This window comes from Pelobates fuscus, chromosome 5 (assembly GCF_036172605.1).
Source record: "Pelobates fuscus isolate aPelFus1 chromosome 5, aPelFus1.pri, whole genome shotgun sequence".
Classification (NCBI taxonomy): domain Eukaryota; kingdom Metazoa; phylum Chordata; class Amphibia; order Anura; family Pelobatidae; genus Pelobates; species Pelobates fuscus.
Window position 1 is genome coordinate 128881465 of NC_086321.1, and position 25053 is coordinate 128906517.

Here is a 25053-nt window from a genome sequence, read left to right on the forward strand (position 1 = left end):
CTTATAAAAATCCTTAGAGCCACAAGCACGCCAATATGAAAGACCCACATAGACGGCAGACGAAAAGGTAGCACCACACCAAAAAGCTGGCATCGAGAATTATAAGAGGGGCACTACGACCACCCCAAGACCACGACCCGGCACTAGTGTCTATTTAGTCTATTAATGATAATCCCCACGGCCAAAAGACAGAACCTGACAGGGCACCACAACCCGCGACCAAAACGACTTCCTGAACAGGGTGGCACATAGGACGGGTAGACACTAGACGCAAATGCCAGGAACAAATCTACACGACTTTAAAAACCACTATGGCATGACTCCAACTCACACACAGCATCGGACATAGAAGGCAGCCAACAGCAAAAAATTTCGAACTGCTTCACGCAGGAACACTGACCGATGTGACAAATGTGAATCTGTTGGATAGTGACTTGATTTGCATTTTGTAGTCTTATAGTTTAATGTATTTTATTGTATTGTTGTGTTCTTTTTATTTTATGAGTGGGCAAGACATGCCCTCCAAAGTTTAAAAAAGCGACACTGAGAGGCAAACCACAAATGTCATATAATCTGAAAAACAATTATCTATTGTTAAATACAATGTAAAAATTATTGGTAATCGGCACCTGCGTGAGCCAATGTATATCGCTATGCCGCACTCCATGTCGACACAAAAATGAAGAATTTAAAAAAAATACACATTTCCCTGGGGCTAATTTTTTTTGCATTACACCAAGTAGCAACCTTTGGAGAGATATGTAGAGTCAATGCAGCACAATTCCTTGCATTTGGTAACAACTTGCACCTTGGGGTCAGACCATGTTGGTCTGATGGTGTCGCTGCTGGGAGTGAAGCAGGGATGCTTCAAACTCTTTGACCCAAGGTGTATGTTTATGGCTGGAAGATCCTATCATATACTAAAGGTAGGGATGTGTTTCTTTTGGGGGGCTTTTCTTTACACATATACTTATAATATAACAAAGAATCTGTTTTCCTTCAAAACTTGATAAAAGGATCATTATATTAAACAATAAGTTAGTCATTTAAGTATACCATCTGCTTAAAGGAATCTAAGGAATGTTCACACTGCTCAAATATATTCTTTCATACTTATCGCAGTTTTTTATTCTTGTTTTTTTGGGGGGGGATTTTTTTTTTTTTAATGGTGGTTGATCTGGTTAATAGTATGATCTTTCTGTACAAATATCTAGCACATAGCCTGAATTTGTTCATTTATTCCAATGGAACACTGAACCACTACAGATGCAGTTTCAGTGCCAAAGAAATACTCACAGTAACCGAACACATAAGAAACGTAGCCCAACACTCACTTGCCGTCACATGCTTTATTATGTGTTTTAAACAACGACAAACATCCACGTTTTAAAGATAGTCACAAAGCTATACTTGTATTAAACCTGGTGATTAATTTGTCTCTCCAGCTCTGATGCAGTTGCCTAATTACTACAGCCATATATGTACAAAATTAACGAGAACCTAATTTGGTCCACTGAGTCAATTCGAATGTTAATTTGCCAGCACAGTCTTCTAAATAGTCCATACCACACTGCCCTTATTGTAAATTTTTTCTGTTTTAAAAATTGCTGGGCCTAATACAAGTCACTATCAGACAATATGGGGATGGGCCAAGAAAGCAAATGGTAAAAGCTATACACCACACAAATGGTCCATAGCGTCCTGTACTGGTTCATAAACCCACTACTAGCTCAATAACTGAGTCTCAAAAATGGTGCTTTTGTGGCAGATCAAATACATTTTTAGTTTGATTCTGTCCCGAGGTATTTAGTCTCCATGTAAGTACACAAGAAAGGGAGTCAGTCGTTTACATGATGCTTCTTGTCACCCCTGAAAACTCTGACCAGGTTATTTACTGTGTGTAAAATGGTAGTGGAGTCTCTCATACACTACAGCATGATAAAACTTCAGCATCTTAGGCATTGTGTACAACTTTGTTGGTATTTAGCTCACAATATTAACAACAAGAACTAGCTTGCCAACATATTATTACCAACATTATTTGTATTTATTTTTTATCGGCACAGTTGGAAACCAGTCAGAAAGTGACAGTCTCCCATAGAAAATAGGAGCCGCTAGCAACCATTTAACAACTAGTAGCTGCAGCCAGTAACTACCTGTTGGCAGTGTTAAAAAATTTCAATCGGAGACCAATTGTTATTGGCCAATAATGGTAACGACATTTAGCACGTAGTGGCCGGCCGGTAAAAGTTAGAGGTTCTAAATGAGCTCTTAGTTGGTGATTCTTAGAGGAATATCTGAAACTAAATCCATAATTTCTACACATGTAATGAAGTAGGGTAAAATTAAGGGTTAAAAACTTTTATCACTTAACCTTATTCCAGCACTGAGGGACTCCGCTGACTTCATAGCTATCCTGTAACTTAAGGTGCACAGCAGGCCTTCTCTTTTGGAAAGCATTGATTGAATTAGCGTGAGGACGTTTAGCGTTGTTTTAAAGAGTTGAAGTCCATTAAACTACCACTAGAGGCAGTCTTAACCCTGCAACATGTCAGCATTGCAGTTTCCTTAAAACTGCATTGTTTTACATTGTTGGGTTGAGCTAGGAACTAGGACACTGCACCCAGACATCTTCAATTAAATGAAGTGGTCTGGGGGCCTATAGTGTCCCTTTAAGTGTAGCATATTTTTACATGATTTCATAGAATTGTGACACAATTGCTCTTCATTACCACACTCTATATTTATTCACAGGTCTTTGTTTTTACTGAGGTTTCTGTTGTGCAACACCTATTATGACTGGCTGTTATCTGGCACAGCCTTCGCCGTCTGTGCATGCAGTTCTAAGAAACAATACCTTCACTGTAGGCCTGAGTCATGAACTAAAAAAAAAAAAAAGCTCTTTAATAATGTTTGATTAACATGGTGTGTGTGTGTGTGTGTGTATGTATATATATATATTATTTTTTTTATATAGTTTTCATTTTACAAGCAAGCAGGACAGTCTTCAGTTCTGTATTGACAATACATATGAGTCAGTTGAAGAGATAATATAGTTAAGTGATCGCTTACCTTGGTACCACAGACTTTCCAAGAATTAGTTGGGGTTCAGCTACAGCAATTGTGGAAGTGTGTATGTAGCACACACCATGACAATAACAGAAATAATGGTTTCATGGGTGCTCAAATGTGTCCGATCATTTCTGAGAAAATCCCAGAGATGTTATGAGCAGTGGAGGCACTTAGGGTATCACCCCTCCAGATAATTGTCAAAGCAATAAATAAAATATATATTGTCCCTAGCTGAATGTAATGCTCCCAATTCTCTGCCAGCTGCCGCTTTGTAGACCGTGGGTATACAGCAATTATCCTCCAGATGGTTTCTGGGACTGTAGCCTTTGGCTGGAATAAGAATTGTGGCAGTTGTAGTCAATGGACAACTGTATGACTGGTTTTGATCAGACTTTTTGTACATCTGTCTCATTCCAGCTTTTCTGGGTTTAAAAGAAAGCGTAGTGACCGTGCCGCTTTAACTTTCTATATAGCACTGCAGAACTTTCTCATAAGCAGTGCATTAAAAGCACAGCAAGAGTTTGGTTGTCTGTTTTTACTGCGTAAATCAGCAATAACTTGCTTAATTTAGTGCATCATGGTAAATCTAGACAAGTTAAACCTTATTGTTCAGTGTCATCTCCATCTATACATATACAAACACCACAGAGAACAAATTGATATTTTGCATTAAATTACTTTTTAACTGTAGTTAAGTAATTCATTGTTTAGAGAGGAATTCTGTCCTTAATAATCGCTGTCACGTTTCTGCATCAACTGCATATTTAACCCTCTCATGGCTTTGTAAATGTCTTAAAATCAAAGTAAAACACCTGCTTGATCTCTTTTTGTTGGTTGTTGGAAGCAAAAAAAAAATCCCATTAAACATTCAAAGGGTTAAGTTATATGAAAATTTCAAAGGGAACTCCCAGTTCTTTTTGTTTAGTTCTTCTTGCCTTATTTGTGCTAGAACAACCTTCAGGCAGATATGAAGGATACTTGTTGTGAAGTTAACTTATTTTTTTTTCCCATGACCTTCAGAAAACCATTAATATTTTTAATATTTTATCTTTTTTTTTTTTTTTTTCTTCTTCTTCTTTCTAGTGGCAAGCTGGTATCTCCCAAGTGGAAGAATTTCAAGGGCTTAAAGCTCCAATGGCGAGATAAGATCCGTCTGAATAATGCTATTTGGCGTGCGTGGTATATGCAATGTAAGTATATGCGAACTTTATTATGGCATTGAGGCCCGACTGTTGGAATTCAACGCTCATAAATCTCTGCCAGCTGTCACATGTTAGACCTTGGGTATACAGCAGTGATACTCTAGCTGGAAAAGAATTATAGCAGTTGCAGAGAACAGCAGTAGGACTGGTTTTGGTCAGTATTTTTGTACGTTTGCCTCTACAATTTTTGTAGGTCTAAATGTTCCCAAGGCCACTCTAAACTGGCAGGCAAGAGATGGTTCCAAAGTACACGATACTTCATATAATTTAACTAGAGCCGAGGTTAGACAATTTTACTTCAGTCAGGTATATAATAATGGCAGTGTATGGCTTGTAAATAAAGTAATGCATAGCAGGCAAGTTGTGATTGGATTACATGCGTCACTCATCATAAAACAGAGTATGTTTCTTTGAACTATATATAAAGACTGCAGTCATATAAGTCCAGTTAAAGGGTTTATAAAACACCCCTTTCTGTCTCACTTTGTCTGATATCAGTAAAGTTTATTGTATGTGTAGAAACCCTATAAAGGGTTAAATGTTAAAGGGTTTATCAAATCCCCCTTCCTATCTCACTGGAGATTCTTGGCTGATATCAGCATATCAAATGGCTAGTGTAGGAACTCACCTATTGAGGCTTGCCTTGACGTGGCTGGTGAGCTTATATATTCAAATGGCCATTGGAATAAAACTAAAGAGCCTCCATTTTGTTTAAATGCACATGGGGATTTAGGCCAGAGCGCAGGTAACGTTTTCTTGGTTTTACTATGTATTTTAAGCTGTTGGATACTAAGCTACTGCTGCTGTAAGCGCGGTGCTTTATCCTTGTGTTTGTATATAAGTCCAGTTGTTTAATCTAGTCTGTTATGTTTCATCTACAGGTTTGTTTGTTTGTTTTTTGTTTTGTTTTTTTGTGCTTTCTCCTGAATAATGTATAAAGTGACTGAGCAAGCTTATAGTAATGACCTTTGCCACAGTCATCTAATCGATTCTACTCTTCCTTCCAGATATAGAGAAGCGGCAAAACCCAGTGTGCCATTTTGTGACCCCTCTAGATGCATCAATAGATTTTGATGAGCATCGGCGGCCAGAAGTACGGAATTTAATTTGTTTGCTATAACGACTCATGATCTTCTGTAAACTTCTATTTAAACATTGTTGTAATTGTGGTGAGGAGCCCAATACATTAATAATTTTGGCGAGCCACTTACCCCTTTGTGTGTGGTGCTTAATCATCCCTTCCTAATTTTGTTTACTTCTGTGTTAGGAGACTGGATAAGTATGTTTGCTCAGTGGCCAGTGTTTTCTGCATTGCTTTTTATCTGACACATACTGTATTACTAAGAGCAGGTGTGGGGATAAAATGCCATGCACAAGATAAGAAAAAAATTAGAATGGTCTTTGCATAAGACCACCAGGTAACAAGAGGGGGTTGAAGGGCTCCTAGTTTACAACATTCTATGAAAATAACTGGATTCTGCAATTCATATTTACTGACATCAAGTATAGTTAAACTTGGTCATTCTGACTGAATAAGCCCCATTTTCCCATATCCATTTGGTGTCTTTAAAAAAAAATAATAATCAGGATTTTTTGCATGTTAATCCTATGTAAAATATATTAAAGGGTCACTATAGGGTCAGGAACACAAACATGTATTCCTGACCCTGTAGTGAAAACCCACCATTTAGGTAATGTACTTACTTTTTGAAATCTGGACTAAATGTAAAATAATAAAAAAAAAATTATCGCTTTTTTTTTTTTTGGGGGGGGGGGGTTTAACACCAAAAAAAGCCCCACACTGAATGTACCCATCCCTATCTGATGCGTTAATATTTTTTTTAGTTCTTTTTCTTTGGATTGGATGTGTAAAAATTATTACAAGCACAAATGTGAACATAAATGCATTTTATTCTCCTATAATGTGTTGAATATACATGTAGAATATTAAAAGAAAGCCCTTCCTTTCCTTTAAATATCAATTTATAATATGCATGATGTCACAAACTGCAATTTCAAAGCGGGGAAAGAGTTTATAAAGACCGTCACAAGTTCTTGAATTTTGAGAGAGCATGGGAAGGTGGAAGAAGAGATGAAAGACAACAGGGAAGAGGGTAGGAGGTCAATGACAACAGGAGACCATGGAACAAAAGCGCTTAGAGTAGTTGGAAAATATAGAACATTAAATATAGGGAGCAGCAATTAGAGAGTTTGGGCAAGCAGGGGGATAGCATGTAGGACATATGGCGCGGGGATGAAAGCAAAACACAGATGGGCCTGGGGGTGAGAAAGATGCACAGAGGGGCTGGGGATGAAAGCGACACATAGAAGGGCCTAGGGGTGAAAATTCAAAGAGGCTAAGGGTGAAACAGACACAGAGAGGCTGGGAGAGATAGAAGGGTTGAAGGTTAAAGAGAAGCACACAAAGGAGCTGGAAAGAGTAAAATATACAAAGGGGCTGGAAGAGAAGGAGACACACAAAGGGAGGTGTAAGACACACAATGGGGAAGAATAGGGGATTAGCTACACTAAAGGGGGTAAGACATTTTAAAAAGGGGATAAGAAACAAAAGGCGGGTTAAGAGGCACACTGAAGAATATGCTTTTTTTGGGGGGGGGGGAGGAGCCAAAATCATCTTCGCCTGTGTACACAAAATCCTTGCACCCATAATGCTGGCAAAGCATCATGGGAAGTGTAGTCCAAAACATCTGCGGTGCCGAAGGTTGCCTATGCCTGATGTAGTGTATTGAAAATTTATGTTTTTTTGGTTGTGTTTGTTTGTTTGTTTTTTTTGCTCATCCAGTAGTTAGATTGTCATTTTAATACTTTTTGTCACAAAATGTTTGCTTTCCAGGCCATAGCTACAGAAGGAAAATATTGGAAAAGGCGAATTGAAATAGTAGTCCGAGAATATCACAAGTGGAGAACTTATTTCAAGAAAAGGGTATGCTTCTGCTTAGTTGTTTTTCTAGCTCTTGCAGAGTTTCTTCCTAAAATGAGAATTGTTGTAAATTTAAATTGAATTTCACATTTTAGGCCAAAATAGTTAAAGGGATATGGCTAAAACAACTTTAACTTAATGTCAAGAATGAAAATCACCCCTATAATGGCATACTATTTGCAATAGTAGACAACCCAAGGTATTGCAAATGGGGTATGTCCAGTCTTTTTTAGTAGCCACTTAGTCACAAACACTGGCCAAAGTTAGCGTTAGTATTTGTTTGTGTGTGAAAAATGCAAAAAAACGCCAATTTTGGCCAGTGTGTTTGACTAAGTGGCTACTAAAAAAGACTGGACATACCCCATTTGCAATACCTTGGGTTGTCTACTATTGCAAATAGTATGCCATTATAGGGGTGATTTTCATTCTTGGGCTACCTTTGGGTCATAAAGGCAACGTAAGCAATCTGGCGAATTTTAATGTGAAAAAAATGAAACACAAGCCTTATATTTGACGCTGTAACTTTTGAAAACACCATAAAACCTGTACATGAGGGGTACTGTTGTACTCGGGAGACTTCGCTGAACACAAATATTTGTGTTTTCAAAACAGTAAAAAGTATTGCAGCAATAATATCGTCCGTGTAAGTGCTGTTTGTGCGTGAAAAATGCAAAAAACTTCACTTTTACTGGCGATATCATCGTTGTAATACATTTTACTGTTTTGAAACACTAATATTTGTGTTCAGCGAAGTCTCCCGAGTAAAACAGTACCCACCATGTACAGGTTTTATGGTGTCTTGGAAAGTTATAGGGTTAAATATAGTGCTAGCAAATTAAATTCCCTATACTTTCGGCATGGGTTGTCAGGCAGGTCCCGCTAATTGTAATTAATTAGGATACCTAATTATGTAAAATTATTACACAAATATATGTGTATATATATAAATATGTGTATATATATATATATATATATCTATAATTTTTTTTATTTATATATAGGTATATATATATAGTGATATATACGTATATATTTATGTATATAGATATATATTATTTCGTTCTACGTGTATTTTGATATAAATATATATATTAATATCACAATACAGTTAGAACGAAATAAAACACATCTATATATTTTTTAATTTTTTATTTTTTTATTTTATTTTTTTACATATTTACATATTTTTTTTTTTCGTTTTGATTTTAAGTGTAAATTTACGCCATAATCAGGTTTAGTAGCTGCATGCAAGGCAGAATATGATAAAATGTGACATTGGCATGACAGAATCAACATTTGCACATTTTTTAAAAGTAAGAGAAATAACATGTCAGTCGATTGGAAAGGCAAACATGCTTCTGGCTAAACATACTAACAATATGCTAATAGTATTGATAAAAAATGAACTGTGTTAGGCATGCTGATTATTGCGCTAAAGATGTTAACATGGAGAATATGCATGCATTGACACACAAGCCTTGTCCACCCAATTATTAGCTTGAAGCTACCCCTTACATTAAAACACATGAAAGTTTTGTCAGATGATTCATAAATGCGAGGAGGCATGTGGAGATGTTGTGTGTGTTAGATGCAAAATATACTTCAGCTATCGATTAGGTAGAACGTGTGCCTGTGTGGTTTGTGCCTGTGTCAGGTGAGGTACATGTGTCTAATACCAGGCATTTGGGCTTGTATCGTGAGAAGTGCTACGCAGAACATAGGTAAGGAGCTTGACTAACGAGCAAAAACAAAGTAGAACGGTATAAGTAGTGCATTCTACATTAGCAGGCTGAGGTAATAATGGGCATAGGAACGGTACTTATTAGACAGAACTAATAATAAAACTAATAATAATAAAGATTGTCCTCGAGGTCGTGAGTTCCTGCAGTATCTTTGGGCATGGTGTGAGGTCTCACGGTCAGGAGAGTTAACGTCCCGGTTCACCCGATGCCTCGTTGGTGCTGCTGTTGCCCGGCCGCGATGGTGCTTAACAGCATAGCTATCGTGCGGGTCTGTGTGGAGTCGGTCGTTCAGGCCATGCCGCCTGGATAGGGTCACTCCTGCTGCTCTGGGTATCTGGGGCGGTCTGGAACTTGGCTTCGATGGGCCCTTCCACAGTGTGGACTTGCTTGGAAAGGGTGAGTGCTTTACCCTCTGCCGTCTCCTGGTTTCCGCCATGTTGGGCCTTGTGTGTCTATCCCGAACCCGTGGGGTTGGAGGGGAGCAGCTCCGATCGAGCCCTCCGGCGTGTTGTCTCACAGAAAGGGCTGTATGCAGGCGGGATGGTTGGTGTGGTGGTAACCCCGGGATGAGTCCCTGTGAGGGATTTAGGCGACTCACCCTTGGTCGAGTACGGGGTTGCTTCAGATGTCTGCCCCGCTGCGTCTTGAAGGCCGCTCTGGAGTCACGAAGTGGGTTTCCTTGCAGGCTGCGCCGAGTGGCCGGTCGGAGCCATGCTGTCACCTCTCTCATAGCCATCCTGTACCGCTGTCTCTGGGTCTTGAGTCTTGCCCACAGGTAGGTGCTTAAATTATGTATATATTCCATTGCGTGCTCAGGCGGTGTTATTAGTGTGTGCTTGGGCCTGGGCTGCATCCCTGCCGGCATTTTGGCTGGGCCCAGTAGATCCCGTTTGGTCGACATTTTTTTTATCCCCTTGTGGGGTCTGCCAACTTGCCAGTCGCTTGGTCTGTCACTTGTGCCGGGATATCCCTCACCGGCAGGGGGGGTGATCGGGGTCTTAGTCAGTGCCGCTGGTCTGTCGGCAGGGAGGTCGGCCGCCTCTCCCGCGCCAAGACGCACGTGTAGGCCGCAGTTCAGTGTCAGCTACAGAGTGCCTCTCTGAGTCCGGTGATTCGGCCCGGTAAGTCCCCGGGAACCACCGCTGCTCTGCTGTGTCCGATTAAAGGGCTCAATGTGAGATAAAGGTTATAAGTCGCTTTTTCGACGGGTTTTTACCCGGAGCTCCAGTCTAGTGCGACCGGTCTGCTCAGCGGTCAGGCCCCGCCCCTATTTTTTTATATTATATATAAATATATATAACAATAATTGGTTTAGGGCATTTTGGTCGCATGCATTTTGGTCGAGGCAATCTGGTCGCCATGCATTTTGGTCGCATGGCATTGTGATTGCATGGATTTTTGACCGCAAGACACACAAGCACCACAGAAGCCTGCATATTCACGCATACCCGCACAGCTGTGGCACTCCCAGGAAACAGGCGCAAGACGCACTCCGGTCGAGTATGACCCACCAACTACCTTGAAGCCTGCACCAAGGACCTGTACCTGGAGGACACCCAGTGACCCCACCCCCATGCCCCAACTCCACAACGCGACAGATCGCACCCTGATACGGAAGCACAACAGGTACCGTACCCATACTCACCCAACAAACAGGAGAAATTATGGGAGCGGACCTCAATTGCTGCATCCAGCAGTGGGACTTTGGGACTCTGTAGCCATCTTAGGTAGTGAACAGGGACGATCCCCACTCATGGGAAAAAGCTAACCCTAACCCTTACCCTAAGATAGTGACACCTTATATTACCCAAATGACACCTTATATCAAAATGCGGCAAAATGAATGGCGACCAAATTGCATGCGATCAAAATGCACAAACAGTGTAATTCGACCAATTTGTCACGACCAAAATGCATGCGACCAAATTGCATGCGATCAAAATGGTTGATACCACAATAATTATATATATATATTTAATCAGTATCAGTCTACGTGTAATTTGATATTAATATATAATTATATATATTAATATTAAAATACACCTAGACAGTGTATGTGTATGTGTGTATATGTGTATATATATATACTTAGATCATATATATGTGATCTAAGTATATATAATTTTTTTTTACACTTATTTTAAGTTATTTTTATTTGATTTTCAGCCAGCAGGGGGACTAACTGTCATTACAGTTAGTCCCCCTGCTGGCAATGCACCAGGCAGCTATCCCGGCCATGTGATTGTGAGGTCCTCGCAAGGACCTCACTCTCACATGGCCCGGGGGGGCTGAAGAGGACGGAGGTGCCGCGGGGGGCTCCCTGGGAGTCCCCCCAACTGCGATCGCCGGCGTGGGATCGCCGGCGACCGGGTAAGTAAAAAAAAACAAAAAACGGAGGGCGTACTATTACGTCCTGCGGCGTTTAGAGCCGCTTTAAAAAGGACGTAATAGTACGCCCTGCGGTCTTAAGGGGTTAAATAAGGGTCTACTAAAGTTAAGCTAGACCCTTCTGGTCTTCACAGAAAAGGCCTGAAGGTAATCAATTTCAGGTGGCTTGAAGAGTGCTGATGAGAGAGAGCCTGAAAGGCTGTTATCGGTCATATAATGTATAGAATAGTATTTTTTACAATATTATTATACATGGACTTAACCCCTTAAGGACCAAACTTCTGGAATAAAAGGGAATCATGACGTGTCACACACGTCATGTGTCCTTAAGGGGTTAAAGGGACACTATAGTCACCTGAACAACTTTAGCTTAATGAAGCAGTTTTGGTGTATAGAACATGCCCCTGCAGCCTCACTGCTCAATCCTCTGCCATTTAGGAGTTAAATCCATTTGTTTATGAACCCTAGTCACACCTCCCTGCATGTGACTTGCACAGCCTTCCATAAACACTTCCTGTAAAGAGAGCCCTATTTAGGCTTTCTTTATTTCAAGTTCTGTTTAAATAAGATTTTCTTATCCCCTGCTATGTTAATAGCTTGCTAGACCCTGCAAGAGCCCCCTGTATGTGATTAAAGTTCAATTTAGAGATTGAGATACAATTATTTAAGGTAAATTACATCTGTTTGAAAGTGAAACCAGTTGTTTTTTTCATGCAGGCTCTGTCAATCATAGCCAGGGGAGGTGTGGCTAGGGCTGCATAAACAGAAACAAAGTGATTTAACTCCTAAATGACAGTGAATTGAGCAGTGAAAATGCAGGGGAATGATCTATACACTAAAACTGCTTTATTTAGCTAAAGTAATTTAGGTGACTATAGTGTTCCTTTAAATATATGTGATCTAAGATGTTCACATGCAGTATAAAAGACATAGACTTGTTTTAGTCTTGTACATGCACTTCTCCACATTTCCTTTTACCTTATGGCCTAGTGGATCTGACAGAGTAGATTTTAAAATCGTCATAGGAGACCTAATTCACATACTGCTGTAGATACCGTAACTTTAATATTTGCAGTGTCGAGGTTAGTTATCATTGCTGGTGGAATCCTGATACATTTCTAACCTGTTCATTTCTTTCAACAGTTACAGAAGCACAAAGATGAGGATCTCTCCATCTTGGTTAAAGTAAGTAACCATTTTAATTGACAGTTCTGCCTTGATAGAAAGTTATTTTTATTAAACGGACACTATAGTCACCAGAACTACAGCTTATTGAATTTGTTCTGGTGAGTAGAATCATTACCTTCAGGCTTTTTGCTGTAAACGCTGTCTTTTCAGAGAAAATGCAGTGTTTACATTACAGCATAGTTATAACTTCACTGGCCACTCCTCAGATGGCTGTTAGAGATCCTTCCTGGGTCATGGCTGCCTAAAATGCATCCAAACATTCAGTGTCTCCTCCCTCTGCATGCAGACACTGAACTTTCCTCATAGAGATTGATGGTGATTTTTACACTGTAGGGTCAGAAATATATGTTTGTGTTCCTGACCTTATAGTGCTCATTTAACAAAACAAACAAAACATTGCAGGGCTGAATATTTTATTCACATGTTACAGATTACTTGGACTTTTGTATTCTAATAAAATGTAAAATAGATGCATAGTCTGACTTTACTGCTTATGTGAAATGTAAGCAAGCTACCTGAATATTTGTGGAAAAAGTGGCACAATCTGTTTGGGCTTTTTTTTTGGGGTGGGGGGGAGGGGTGAGATATATATATATATATATATCTTAAAGTGATACTGTAGCTTTAGGAAAGCAAATCTGTAATCCTATTGTTAAAGTTTCCCTGTCCATAGTTAGTTTATTGCTTTTCCCACTCATGTAAGTTGTAAAAAATAAAATTATTTCACTTGTATTTTTCCAGAGTCTCTGCCCACCTTTTCTTGTGTGATGTCATCCTGGACATCACACAAGGATGTTCTGTATTTAATTTAGCTTTTACAATCCAAAAAAATAGTTGTTCTCAAAATGGGAAAACAAAACAAAACACAGAAACCTGCTTGGAAGATGCATAGCTCATTTTGATGCAGGCCTGCTGATCAGTTTTATCATTCATTGATTCTTAGGCTCTGGATTTCATGCCTAACAGTGGGATTCCCAAATTGGTCCCTTCTGTCATCTGCAATTCAACATCTCACCCACTGACCTTATGTCGATCACTTTTACGGATTGGCTGGAGTGTTTGTTAATGCTGCCATCATATGCCTCCACCCAATGCTCTGAGTAGATCCACGCAGTTTTAAAATTATCAGTCTTCAGTCAGTTGCAGTCATTTATTTCTGATGTACCAATGATAATGCTTCTGAAGTGATTCACTTTATTGTGATTAAAGAAATTATACCTAGTCAGAAACAAAAGGTCTCCTAAATGGTGCCCTCTGTTGGACACATTAACTATGTGTTATTGAGTCTATAGGTTTAGAGAAGGCTACATACCAGAATACCTGCATATACACTGATCAGCCACAACATTAAAACCATTGACAGTGAAGTGAATAACACAGATTTATACCATTGTAATAGAACCTATCAAGGGGTAGGATATATTGGGCAGCAAGTGAACAGTCAGTTCTTGAAATTCATGTGTGGTATGCAGGAAAAATGGGCAAGTGAAAAAATCTGAGTGACTTTGACAAGACAAATAATGATGGCTAGACTGCTGGGTCATAGCATCTCTAAAATGGCAAGACTTGTGGGGTGTTGCTGTTATGCAGCAGTAAGTACCTACCAAAAGTGATGCACTTGGGGAGTGAAGGTTATCCTGTTCGGTCTAGTCACACAGAGGAGCTACTGTAGTTCAGATTGCTGAAAAACTTAATGCTGGCCATGATTGAAAGGTGTCAGAATACAAAGTGCATCACAGACAGATTGTGCCTGTCAGAGTGCCCTTGATGACCACTGTCCACTGCTGAACATGCCTTCAATGGGGACTTGAGCATCAGAACTGGGCTATGGAGCAATTGGAGAAGGCTGCCTTATCTGATGAATCACTTTTTCTTTTAGACTAGGTGGATAGCCAGGTGTATTTGCATTATTTACCTGAGAAAGAGATGGCAGCAGAATGCACTATAGGAAGAAGGCAGGTCAGCGGAAACAATCTTATGCTCTGTGCAATATTCTGCTGGGAATCCTTGGGTCCTGGCATTCATGTGGATGTTACTTTGAAACGTACCACCTACCTAGATATTGTTGCAGACCACAGGATAACACACCCATACACTGCATAAATAGTTCAGGAATGGTTTGAGGAACATGACAAAGAGATCAAGGTGTTGCCTTGTCCTCAAATTTCTGTAGCTCTCAATTGGATTGATCATCTGTAGGATGTCCTGGAACAACAAATTCTTGCAACTTGCAAGACTTAAAGGATCTGCTGCTAATATCTTGGGGCCAGATACCACATAACATATTCAGAGGTCTTGTGGAATATAAGCCTCAATGCATCATAGCTTTTTTGTCAGCATGTGATTAGGCAGGTGGTTTTAATGTTGTGGATGATCGTTGTACGTGCTGAAATTTTGTAGAATATAAAATGTCTTGAACATTTATTTATAACATAAAAAGAGCTTGTCGTGCTTTATTGCTGTTTGCAATCTGTAGCTTCCATCAGGGTGTAGAAGCATAATCTGACTTGCCAGAAAATTAGACTGTCTGCCAAAGACTTGTCTCTGTTCCCCTTTTTGCATAAGTTCAGCTAATACTCGGGAAAAATGCCAGATTTTGCGAACACAACCTAATGAAAATATGCCTGGCATGGCTAAAGTACTGCACTGTAATATGATCATATAAAATATCAACATTTAGTTTCCTGTTGATGTTCCCACTTTAACATATATCTGAAAAAACTGGTTGGACCAGAATATCACACGTACCCACTGATGTGTGATGATGCATAGAAGCCAGTAATTGTTTGCCACTTGTTTATTATAAAACAACCCAGAGAGGTTTTTAGATGGAACTCCGTAATACAGCCATACACACTGCATGTCAATCAGAACTCTGTAATACAGCCTTACACACTGCATGTCAATCAGAACTCTGTAATACAACCATACACACTGCATGTCAATCAGAACTCTGTAATACAGCCTTACACACTGCATGTCAATCAGAACTCTGTAATACAGCCATACACACTGCATGTCAATCAGAATTCTGTAATACAACCATACACACTGCATGTCAATCAGAATTCTGTAATACAACCATACACAAAATTAGTTACTGGAGTCTCTGCACACTGCATGTAAAAACGTAATGTGTTGTGAAATTCTTATAAACTCAGGCACACTACACTCTCTGGAGTTCTATAATCTGTAGCCTCTTAATGCACACAGACTCCAAATAAAAGAACTAACTGGAGCATACAATAATGTAACACAGCCCAAGTTCTATGAAACTATACACATTGTATGTTCCTGGGGGCTCTGATAATACTATGCACATTGTATGTTACCGTGGGTTATGATAATACTATAAACATTATATGTTACTGGGGATTCTGATACTATACATACTGTATGTTACTATACACACTGTGTTTCTGGGGGTTCTGATACTATACATACTGTATGTTACTATACACACTGTGTTTCTGGGGATTCTGATACTATACATACTGTATGTTACTATACACACTGTGTTTCTGGGGATTCTGATACTATACATACTGTATGTTACTATACACACTGTGTTTCTGGGGGTTCTGATACTATACATACTGTATGTTACTATACACACTGTGTTTCTGGGGATTCTGATACTATACATACTGTATGTTACTATACACACTGTGTTTCTGGGGATTCTGATACTATACATACTGTATGTTACTATACACACTGTGTTTCTGGGGGTTCTGATACTATACATACTGTATGTTACTATACACACTGTGTTTCTGGGGGTTCTGATACTATACATACTGTATGTTACTATACACACTGTGTTTCTGGGGATTCTGATACTATACATACTGTATGTTACTATACACACTGTGTTTCTGGGGGTTCTGATACTATACATACTGTATGTTACTATACACACTGTGTTTCTGGGGGTTCTGATACTATACATACTGTATGTTACTATACACACTGTGTTTCTGGGGGTTCTGATACTATACATACTGTATGTTACTATACACACTGTGTTTCTGGGGGTTCTGATACTATACATACTGTATGTTACTATACACACTGTGTTTCTGGGGGTTCTGATACTATACATACTGTATGTTACTATACACACTGTGTTTCTGGGGATTCTGATACTATACATACTGTATGTTACTATACACACTGTGTTTCTGGGGGTTCTGATACTATACATACTGTATGTTACTATACACACTGTGTTTCTGGGGGTTCTGATACTATACATACTGTATGTTACTATACACACTGTGTTTCTGGGGGTTCTGATACTATACATACTGTATGTTACTATACACACTGTGTTTCTGGGGATTCTGATACTATACATACTGTATGTTACTATACACACTGTGTTTCTGGGGGTTCTGATACTATACATACTGTATGTTACTATACACACTGTGTTTCTGGGGATTCTGATACTATACATACTGTATGTTACTATACACACTGTGTTTCTGGGGGTTCTGATACTATACATACTGTATGTTACTATACACACTGTGTTTCTGGGGATTCTGATACTATACATACTGTATGTTACTATACACACTGTGTTTCTGGGGGTTCTGATACTATACATACTGTATGTTACTATACACACTGTGTTTCTGGGGGTTCTGATACTATACATACTGTATGTTACTATACACACTGTGTTTCTGGGGGTTCTGATAATGGTATTAACACTGTATGTTACTGGGGGCTGTGTTAATACCATACACACTACACATTGCTATAGGTTCTGATACTACTATACACACATTGCTGGGGGTTCTGCTTATACAATACACACTACACATTACTCGAAGTTTGGATAATGGCATAGGCTTCAAACAATTCTTTCTCACACTATAGTGTGCCATTCATTGAATTGGGTGTTTCTGTGATTGAATTGAAAGCATAATTTGCATTTAGAGAGGATTGTATTCAGGGACAGATAAGTAATCCTGTCTTATATTTTTATTTTTTTATTGAAAATATTGAAGATCAAAGTAATAAAGATGAATAATTGTCTTGCAGGATGATGATGTTGTCCCTTGGTATAACAGTGTGGATGGGAGAGACACCCCAGTCCCAATGGAGGAAGAGACTCTTCTGGACATGGAAATGCTTATGGCTGAGATCAGCGACACATTATTTTCTACTATTTCTTCTCATCAGCATAACCCAAAAGAGATAGGTATGTATCTCTAAAGGTATACTCCATTCTCTAAAAGGACAATTCCTCAGTCTCTCGCTCCAGGAAATGCTGCCCACAGTACCTTGGGGTTACTTAAATGTATGTTGTGTACCCCAGCTGTGCCATATGACCCAAATACATAGCAATAGCTTATTGTCGATTCCAAACTCTTTATAAGAGTGATAGTCCCTTTAATCCGTTATTGGTAAAATAACAGGTGTTCCACTTTTGTTTTTTTTTTTAACTTTGTTTTGGTGAGAGCTTTTCCCTTTGGGGCCTTACTTGCAGTATTGTGTTGTTGAATCCAGATTGTAACTCATACACCAAACTGCTGCCAAATCTATCATAGTACGAGTGTCTTTTGAGTTATCATGCTCCTAGTGGCGTGCACACCTGGTCTTGATACCTGAAGGTTTTTATAAACACAGATTGTCAGAGACCTACTAATACAGAATATGAGAAAACCCAGCTCCCAATCTTCTAATGTAAACAAGAATACTGCTGAATGCTCAAACAGTATATTCTATTACTGGACAGGGCTGCTATATAGCTTAATCTCCATTGAAAGCAAAATAATTACAGAGAAGCCTAAATGTGCACCTATTAATCTCCTGTGAAATTAAAGAGTAAACTGAGCATTGATCGTGTTTGTATCTGTGTGTTTACCTCTTATTTCAACTCCTTGTCAAACATCATTTCTCGCCTCCTCAGAAGTGCATGTATGTCATTTAGTGTGTTTTTATTTATAGTATGTGTGCAATATGGAGTTTCACTGCTGTTAAAGGGGCACTCCCAGTAATGTGTAGGTTAGGTTACAGTTGGTTTTTACCAAGTGGCTTGTTGGTATTCATATATAAAAGCTAATATATTTCTTTTGAAGGAGCAATGTCGCTACCCAGGAGTTTTATGTTTACTTTTTCCTATACCTGACAAGATGTGAAAATAAAATATTATGTAGAAACACATCTTTATCCCACAACTGGTAACCTCTATCTTGGCTCCCTGTCTGTAATTGGTAGGTCTATCCTTCTCACTTGGCAGTCAGCATAGGGAAAGCTTAAAGAGAAGAAGAGGTATTATTTTCTACTTCTGCTCCTAATCTGCATTTTTTTTTTGTCCTGGCTTTGTCTTGTCTGAACTCCTTATTATGTAATTTACTAAATCTTTAGTATTTAGTTAAATCTTTGTTTAGGTACAGGCAGTCAAATGATACAATGTCAAGGACTGCACATTTTATCTAATAATAAGAGAATCGTTTCATTGCTGCATTTTCAGTAGATTTGTGCATTTTGCCATGTGTGCAGTTGATATTCTTGCAGTTGACAAATTAACTGAACTTAACATTATACGTTTATATACAATATAAATTAAAGAAATTCAAGAATCCCCCCTCAAAACAGGTGAACCCTAAAAATGAAATTATCAATAATGGCGAGGTTTGGAAGACCAAGTCCCGTTTGCTTTACTGACTATTATTCTGCTCCCATTGATCCCAAATCTTATGAAATGTGGGTAAAGTGTTCCTGACATGCACTATCAACTTGTTTAGTATTCTTTTAATGGGAAAGCATCTCATGGAAATAAGATCTCTACAATCTAACGTCTGGATCACTTATTACGATTAGTCATATGGCCCCAACGTATTTTGCAGCGCTGTACAATAGGTAAACAAGACAAACCTTTAATTCTAACAAAACACATATAACATAAGGGAACAGTAGGTGAAGATGGTCCTGTCCAAAAGGGCTTTAACCACCACATATGAGAATATATACCAGTCGAATAAAGTCTGGATAAATGTGCCTTTAAGTGCCATCAAGAAAGAATCTTGAATGCATTTTCATTTCTGGTGATCCAAACGGATATTTTATGTGGTTTCTGACAGATGGGGGAGATTCAGACATAGGCTGACAGCCACATTCCATTACATACCTACCAACGTTTCAGATAGACAAAAGAAGGACCCTGTATTTTAGGGGTGTGTGCCGGGGTGTAGCCAGGGCTAAGGCTGTTGTGAGATTTCTTGTCACTTACTAATGGCAATTTGCAACTAAAATGTAACTTAGAACAATGTTTCTTACAAAGACCAATATCTATAGTTTTAGATTCTGAACAAATGTATTGTATTTTATAGGCACATTACTGTGAGTGTTATTACTATCAACCTCTGTTATACATTCAGACACACCAACAATATGGAGCTCCTACAAAAGAGGGACACTAGGACTGCCACGGCTTAATAGGGAGGTATCTATTCATCCCTTAAGAGGGAGGTATCTATTTAGCCCTTTTAGCAGTGTAAAGATCTGAATAGTGGTAGATCATAAATTGCCAGTCTGCAGCTCAATAAGTGCTACACTACTGTAACACCCAACTCCAGTCTGATTTTGATTTGCCCACCTTGGAAACACACAGTGGCTACATTGCCCGCATATTTAGCACATGCTCTGTGCAGGAAAACTCAAGTTCTTCTGCTCATCTTGTCATTAAATTCTTTGGCATAGAGGTCTGTGCTGACTCTATACTGAAGAATTGACAGGAGGGGGCAGAACTTTTCTTATAGTGTGTTTTTTTTTTTTTGTTTGTTTGCTTATTTAGTGTTTTTTTTTAAATGTCTTGTAATTTATTAGAAATGATAATTCAACTCCACCATTAATACATTATTGTTAATGTAGGTATGCTTGAATAGGTGTCCTATTTTTCCACCTACACCATATCTCCTATCCCCACCTTTCACTACCTCTGTGTTGCTTACACTCCCAATGTTTCTAGCTCTTTCAATGTCACATTTTCCTCCAATCTCCATTTACGACTTCCCATAGTTTCCCAAGCTCTATCCTCTCTGTCATTTCAATTACCTTCCCTCTTCCTATTTATTCCTACCATTGCCAGACCAGCAAGGTTTGCAGCTTGCATTGTAATCTTACAAACCTTCAGGATGTTGTACGATATCAGTGTATGCAGCACCAGAGCAGGACACACGTTGAGGCAGTTGGCTGATCTAACAGAGGCACAGCTCTGTGTCAACATTCACAACCCGGTACTTTAGTTCTTTAAATCCAGGAACCAAGAAGCACCTCTTATAAGGATAGCCATCTGCTGGCATTATGTGGGGTGCAAATGCTGTAACATTCAAGCCAAATTTCCCTAAAACCCTCATAGATAGAGCACGAGAGAGAAGTGTGTTTATCTAGTCTATCTGTATATGTGTTTGTAAACCTTACGTGTGTGAATCCTGTACCCTTTTGATTGCTCTTCTTATGGTTATATTAAACCATAACTCATGAAATGGCCCAATTAGTTTATTCACCAACTGTAGAACCTATTCAATCTTCAGGGTCTCTCTCCAGAAAGGCCAATGCAGCCTTTTGCCCTTCTTTGACATTAAAATGATTTACTGTTGAGTATAATGATGCGTATGATCCAGGACATGGTTCAAACAAAAAAAATCTCAATGTGTACTTCTTTCAAAATAAAAAATAAATAAATGTTGAAATACAGAATACTGTGCTTTTAGTTTTCCACAGATATACGATTTAATCAGATTGTCAATAACCATACCATACTCCTAGAACTTGTTAAATGTATTGTTTCATGACGGACAATATGGTAATATAATCATAGGACTATTACTAATGGTCCCTAATCCTCAAACTAGATTTCTTTAAAAAAAAATTTCAGTCATAAATTGTTGGACAGTCTGTTCAGTTTTCTTTTTCTCTTGATGGTGCATTAATATTATGCAGAACAAACGACTGTTCCATCCTCCTCAAAATTCACTTGTTTTACATCAGAAATCAGGGGTATGAGCAGAATTTGGTGTTTTCATATAGTGCAGTGTAGAGAATAGTGTATGTCCAAAGGTGTGTTGTTGGTCTTAGAAAGTGTTGTTACAAACAAGTAAATATATTTCAAAATAATTACCAGTCTTACATTAGCACTAAAAAATTAATTTACAAAAAAAAAGGTATTTCCAAATATGCAGAGTTTGCACTCATCTTGCTGTCCTTTTTTTGTGGCTTATTTTCTTCAAAACTCTGTTATCTATTACTGTACTGACCCTTGTTTAGTTTATTTTTTGTTTTGTTTTTTGTACTATAGGCCATATCATGTGAACATGAAAGAGACCCAACATATGTACATCGCTCTCTATCTATCTATCCATCCATTTTTCTACCAACCAACAATTGTTGATTATTTCAAGATTTTTGTTCATACTTCTTGGCAACAGTCTCCGTTATTTATTTATTTTCATTTTTTTTGCTCCCATCACTCTTCGATTCTGTTTCATGATGGGAGTAAGTTACCCCTTTCCATGCTCAGCTCCACTATCCTACACATCTGCCTACTGCTATTTTTGACCTATCCACAATTTTAATATCACAGATGGTACATGGGTCCATGACATATTTATATTTAGCTGGTATAGAATATAAATCCATCCTATGAGATGATGCTCCTACACCCTTGTATTAATGGCTGCCCTCTGTTTTTTTGCAGAATATGCTGGAAATGCAGACATGATCCAACCAGACCTTTTTCCATTGCATCCAAACTTGGATCTGATGGACACTTTTGAATCATTTCAGGGTGAGTGGGTGAGCATCATTTGCTCTGATTTCACAATTGCAGTTTTGTTTGTTTTGATTTGTCAGTCCATGTATACAAACTAAATATATATTTAAATGTGACTAGAAAAAAGTATTCTAGGATGTGTGTAAGCAGGATCTCTCAATCCTCATGTGCTCCCCGTAGAATGCTTGGGAAATCTTTATTTTGGTAGAAGGCCGATATAAAGCAGTAGAATAAAGGAGGCTAAACTGCTTTTACTAACCATCTCAAAGACCATCCTAAAATTCTGTATAGGTAGTATCTACGTCAGCAGCATTTGACATCCAGATGTTGTGGACCATATCTCATAATGACATTACAGACCTAATACTATCTCAGCCAATACAATGCTTTTCCATAGGAAAAGGGGGGAGGCTAATTCACATGCGCGGCAAAGCACTGCAACAATCTGCTTCTTCTCATGAGATGCATTGACTCAATGCATCTATATGAGGAATGTTCAGCACCTCCATGCATGGAGTGGAGATGTTGAACGTAGGTTGAACCTTGTTCTGGTGACTATAGTGACCCTTTAGGTTTTTCTCTTCCTTAAAGGGATCCTATAGTGCTAGGAAAACAAAGCGGTTTTCCTGGCACTATGGTGTTAATAGATCACCCCACTCCCCCCCTCCTGTGGTGCTGATGGGGTTAAAACCCCTTCAGCCACTTACCTGAATCCAGCGCCGATGTCCCTCGGCGCTGGGTCAGGCTCCACCCACGCTCCTCCCCTGCCGACATCAGCCGTCAGGGGAGATCTAAAGCGCATGCGCGGCAATGACCACATGTGCATTAGACTTCCCCATAGAAAAGCATTATTCGATACTTTCCTATGGAGAAAATCTGACGCTGGAGGTCCTCATGCAGAGCCTGAGGACGTCCAGCGTCAGCTTACACACAAAAAGTCCATTTGGATTCCGGAACCCTCTAGTGGCTGTCTGGTAGACAGCCACTGAGGGCAGACTTAGAGCTGCAATGTCAACACTGCAGTCCTCTGGAATTGTAATGTTTTACCTTGCAGCACTAAGTGCAAAAGGGTCACAGCACCCAGACCATTTCAATGAGCTGAAGTGGTCTGGGTGCCTACAGTGTCCCTTTAATTCCCAAACAAAAAAAGTAGTGAAAAAAATGTTAAATGTTTTATATTGTAGGGTTAAAAGGACAGGGACACTCCACCCAGACCGCTTCTTCGAGATGAAGTGGTCTGGGTGACTATAGTGCCCCTTTAAAGTTGAAATGTTACTTCTCTAGAAATTACACCATTGAATAAAACTTTGTAAATCACATATAATGTTTTTTGTGATTCTCCATTTTCTTTTAAAAAATTATGACAAATGACATCATAAACCAATATAGTATAAACGTAGCCAAGGCACACAATGCAAATGAGAAGAAGAGAAACGTAGTGTTCTCCTGTTTAACTGTGTTTGTTGGCACATGAGGGCAACATTTAGAATGATGATTGACAGGGAGCCATAATTAAGATGCCAAATTCATGGATAGATATGTGTGAAGTCCTACCTTTTTTTTTTTTTTTTTTTAGACCTCTCAAAAACCTATTTGCTATATATATATAGGGCACAGGTAAGCTTTGTATTAGAAAAGTTGAGAAGTGACAGTTCCCCTATTCCTCAGCTGTTTAACAAAGGTTTCACAACTTACCTGTTGGCTGTTGTGGTTATGGTGCTTGGAATGTTCTTTAGTATGAACTTTCTTGATCACAAACTGCACAATGCTAAAAAAATGTATGCAGCACGTTTTAAGACTGCTGTTGTGTAAAACGAGACTTATAGGGCTGGGGGCTAATAACAGTATTGGCATGCAATCAGCAGATGCAGTCAGCTAGGGGCTCTCAGACAGTAGTAGTTGGCTTCATTTTTTCACTGCTGTAAGCAGATAATGTCTGTTGACCTTAGCAGTCTGCATCTTTCTGTGCGAGAAATGTTGGCTTTTGCTTAGTACAACATGTAAAATGTAATAAAAACATATATTCTATTTGTCCCAAATCAGCACTTTAGTTAAAATTAAACTTGCTTAATGCAGTGTCGTCTTTCAATGCAGTTCAATTTAGTTCTCTCGTTTCATTATACCTTGAGTAAACAAGGGGCTGGCTGCACTCACCTAAACATGCATAAAAAGGGTGCTGCTGGGAGCCTATAAGTACAATAAAAATGAAACTCCAACGCACTCCCTTATCCACTAAACAGCTACTTTGGTGCTGACAGAGTTTATTCATTTTTTAAATACACCTAATCTAGGAAAAAAAATAATGGGGGTTTAGTTACATTATATGATCATACATTGCATAAGCCTGCCACAACGTCAATGTACCCCATCTTTGGCAGGTCCTACTCTAACAGGCAAAGGCATTTTTTGCCTCGATGAGGTGTTTAAAAAAATAAATAAATAAATAAAATCTGTCAGCACCAAAGTTGCTGTTTAGTGGATATGGGAGTGCGCTGGATTTTCATTTTTATTATACCTTGTGTAAAACACATGTAGATTGGGACCTTAGTGGTTATACTCTGCTCCTTTACCACTTACCTTTATTTATATATATATATATATATATATATTTTTTTTTTTTTTTTTATTACATTTTTTGCGCTGGATCTGTGTACCTGGGTGCCTCCATTTTGTTCCCCTCTGTCCATGATGAGTGCGGTTTTGCCTTGTGTGAGATTCTTTTGACTGATG

At 38.9% G+C, this 25053-nt stretch overlaps 1 protein-coding gene across 1 annotated transcript in view; it reads left to right on the plus strand.

Annotated features, from left to right (window-relative positions):
• MLXIP (MLX interacting protein) overlaps nucleotides 1–25053 on the plus strand; it is an 83457-nt gene that overhangs the window by 30685 nt on the left and 27719 nt on the right. The window contains exons 2-7 of the mRNA XM_063454272.1: nucleotides 4156–4262; nucleotides 5282–5367; nucleotides 7129–7218; nucleotides 12489–12530; nucleotides 17589–17748; nucleotides 22249–22338. Coding sequence (XP_063310342.1) covers nucleotides 4156–4262; nucleotides 5282–5367; nucleotides 7129–7218; nucleotides 12489–12530; nucleotides 17589–17748; nucleotides 22249–22338 — 575 coding nt within the window. The remainder of the gene's footprint in view (nucleotides 1–4155; nucleotides 4263–5281; nucleotides 5368–7128; nucleotides 7219–12488; nucleotides 12531–17588; nucleotides 17749–22248; nucleotides 22339–25053) is intronic.